The sequence below is a fragment of the Hoplias malabaricus genome, unplaced genomic scaffold (genome assembly GCF_029633855.1).
Source record: "Hoplias malabaricus isolate fHopMal1 unplaced genomic scaffold, fHopMal1.hap1 scaffold_70, whole genome shotgun sequence".
NCBI lineage: Eukaryota > Metazoa > Chordata > Actinopteri > Characiformes > Erythrinidae > Hoplias > Hoplias malabaricus.
This window is the reverse complement of record NW_027100952.1, coordinates 203,285-205,784: the sequence shown is the minus strand read 5'-3', so window position 1 is coordinate 205,784 and position 2,500 is coordinate 203,285. Positions and strand designations below refer to the sequence as shown.

The window sequence follows — 2,500 nt, the reverse complement described above, 5'->3', positions numbered from 1 at the left end:
TATGAGAGTGTGTGTGTGTGAGGTCTGGGGAGGAATCTGCTCAGCCTCAGAATGTGAAACACGCAGCGGCTTCATTTGTTTCAATGTGTTCTTTCACATGAAAAAAGAAATGTAAAAATCACAGGCCTGCGCATGCGCGTGTGTGTGTTTGTGTGTGTGTGTGTGTGTGTGTGTGTGTTGTCCGAGAGGAATGTAAAGTCATAAATGTCCCACAGACCCCAGCGCTCTCTGACCGCAGTAACACTGACCGTACTGTGTTTGGCTGAATTCAAGTGAGAAGCAGAAGAAAAGAACAAAGGAAAGGAAGAAGAAAAAAGGGATGCACCAAAAGAAACATGAAAAAGGCAAGAAAAGGAGTGAAAAACATGCAAAAAATGACAAAAAAGTGGGGGAGAAAGAAGGAAATGTGGAAAGCAGTAAGGGCTGGATAAAGCGGTCCTGATGGAGGGATTGATAGATGGAGGGAATGATGGATAGATGGAGAGAGAGAGCTGGGAGCGAGTGTTCACGTGTGTGTGCTGCTCTACATACAGAGCTAAAATAAACCCATCCACAGAGAGAGAGAGAGAGAGAGAGAGAGAGAGAGATGGAGATGATGAGAGTTGCCGTGGAAACTGGGTCACCAGCCTTCAGTGGCCTACTGGGGTCTACTGCAGCCATTCAAACACACACACACACACACACACACACACACACACACACACACACACACACACACACACACACACTACTTCTCTTTTTCTCTTCCCTCTCTCTAGTCTTTTTGTCTCTTCTCTCCTTTTCTCTTCTTTCTTTTCTTCCTTCTCTTCTCCTGTGTCTGCCTCTTTTTTACTTTATTTCTCACGCTCATTTCTCTTTTCTCCTTCATTTATAACACTCGTGTCTCTTTTCTCCTTTATTTCTCACTCATTTCTCTTTTCTCCTTCATTTATAACACTCATTTCTTTTTGCCCCTTTATTCCTCACTCTCATGTCTCTTTTCTCCCTTTTCTTCCTCACACAGATTTCTCTTTTCTCCTTTATTTCTCACTCTGGTTTCTATTTTCTTCTTTATTTCTCACCAATTTCTCTTTTCTCCTTCACTACTCACTCCTCTTTTATTTCTCACACTGGTTTCTATTTCTCATGCACATTTCTCTTTTCTCCTTTCTTTCTTGCTCTCATTTCTCCTTTCTTTCTCGCTCTCATTTCTCCTTTATTTCTCACTCATTTCTCTATTCTTCTTTTTCTCTTCACGTTTTGCTGCTCTATTTCCACTCTCTCCTTCATTCATCTATCCATCCTTCTTTATTTCTGCCTATTTCCACTAGCTTTTTCTCAATTTGTCTCTCTTCTTTTCCCCACCTCCCCTCCCCCTCTCTTTCTCTCATTAGTTTCTCCTTCCTCTTTCCTGCACATGCACAAACACAGGGAAGTACCTCAGGAGCTGCCAGAGTTTAAGGGATGTGGTCATATTCTCTCTCTCTCATGCTGCAGCTGTGTGTTAATCACAGCTGTTCCCTGTACAGATGTGTCCAGAGGTTTTTCAGATGCCAGAAGAATAACAATGTCCTTCAACGCTGCCACAACAAACAGCTCCCCCCCCCCCTCCTCACGGCCCGGAGTCAGGACACCGCTCCTCAGGGAAGGCTTTAGATGCTGGACACTGCTGTGAGGATGTGATGGCATCCAGCCACATACATCAGTGAGGCTTTTGTCAGAAGATTATTTCTGGATCTCCAGAGAACACGATTCCACTGTTCCACCGTCCAAGAAAACTTAGTGTTACTGCTGAGACACTTACTGCGGATCTGACGTTTGATCTCCTTAGTGGGGTCCAGCCAGCACTGGAGAGAGAGAGAGAGAGAGAGAGAGAGAGAGAGAGAGAGAGAGGGGATAAAGAGAGAACAAAGGGAGAGACAACAAAATATAGAAGAGAGAAACAGGGAAAGAAAAGAGACAGACACAGAGAGAGAGACAGAAAGAGAGCAGAGAGAGAGAGAGATACAGAGAGAGATAGAGAGACACAGAGAGAGAGAGAGACAACAGAAGAGAGAAACAGGGAGAGAAAAGAGACAGAGAGAGAAAAGGAGAGAAAGAGTAAGAGCAAAAGAAACAGGCAGAGCATGAGAGAGAGAGCGAGAAAACAGATGAGAGGGAGAGAGAAACAGAGAGAAACAAAAACAGTTAATTAAAGTGAATGCTGTTTGTGACGAGGGTTTAATCTGAAATGAGGCGTTGAAGAGAAGATCACAGAGTGACGCTTTAAAACAACAGTCCACTGCTCCTCTGAAATGTTTGTGTTGGACACTCTCTCTCTCTCTCTGTGTGTAATAACTGTGCCTCGCTCGCCCCACTGTTGCAAAACTAAAGCAACATTTTGCTCAAATTCCTTGGCTCTGGCCTCAGAGACGAAGGAGGACAAATATGGGACAGATTCAGAGAGCACAGGGTTAAAAGGGTAAACTCTGATCGGCCAAAACATTAAAACCACCACTTCATTTCTACACTCACTGTCCAT

At 44.0% G+C, this 2,500-nt stretch overlaps 1 protein-coding gene across 1 annotated transcript in view; it reads right to left on the bottom strand.

Moving 5' to 3' along the window:
- Positions 1 to 2,500, bottom strand: part of epb41l2 (erythrocyte membrane protein band 4.1 like 2) — a gene marked incomplete at its 3' end in the record, with an annotated part of 36,493 nt that overhangs the window by 6,174 nt on the left and 27,819 nt on the right. The window contains exon 6 of the mRNA XM_066658890.1: positions 1,784 to 1,826. Coding sequence (XP_066514987.1) covers positions 1,784 to 1,826 — 43 coding nt within the window. The remainder of the gene's footprint in view (positions 1 to 1,783; positions 1,827 to 2,500) is intronic.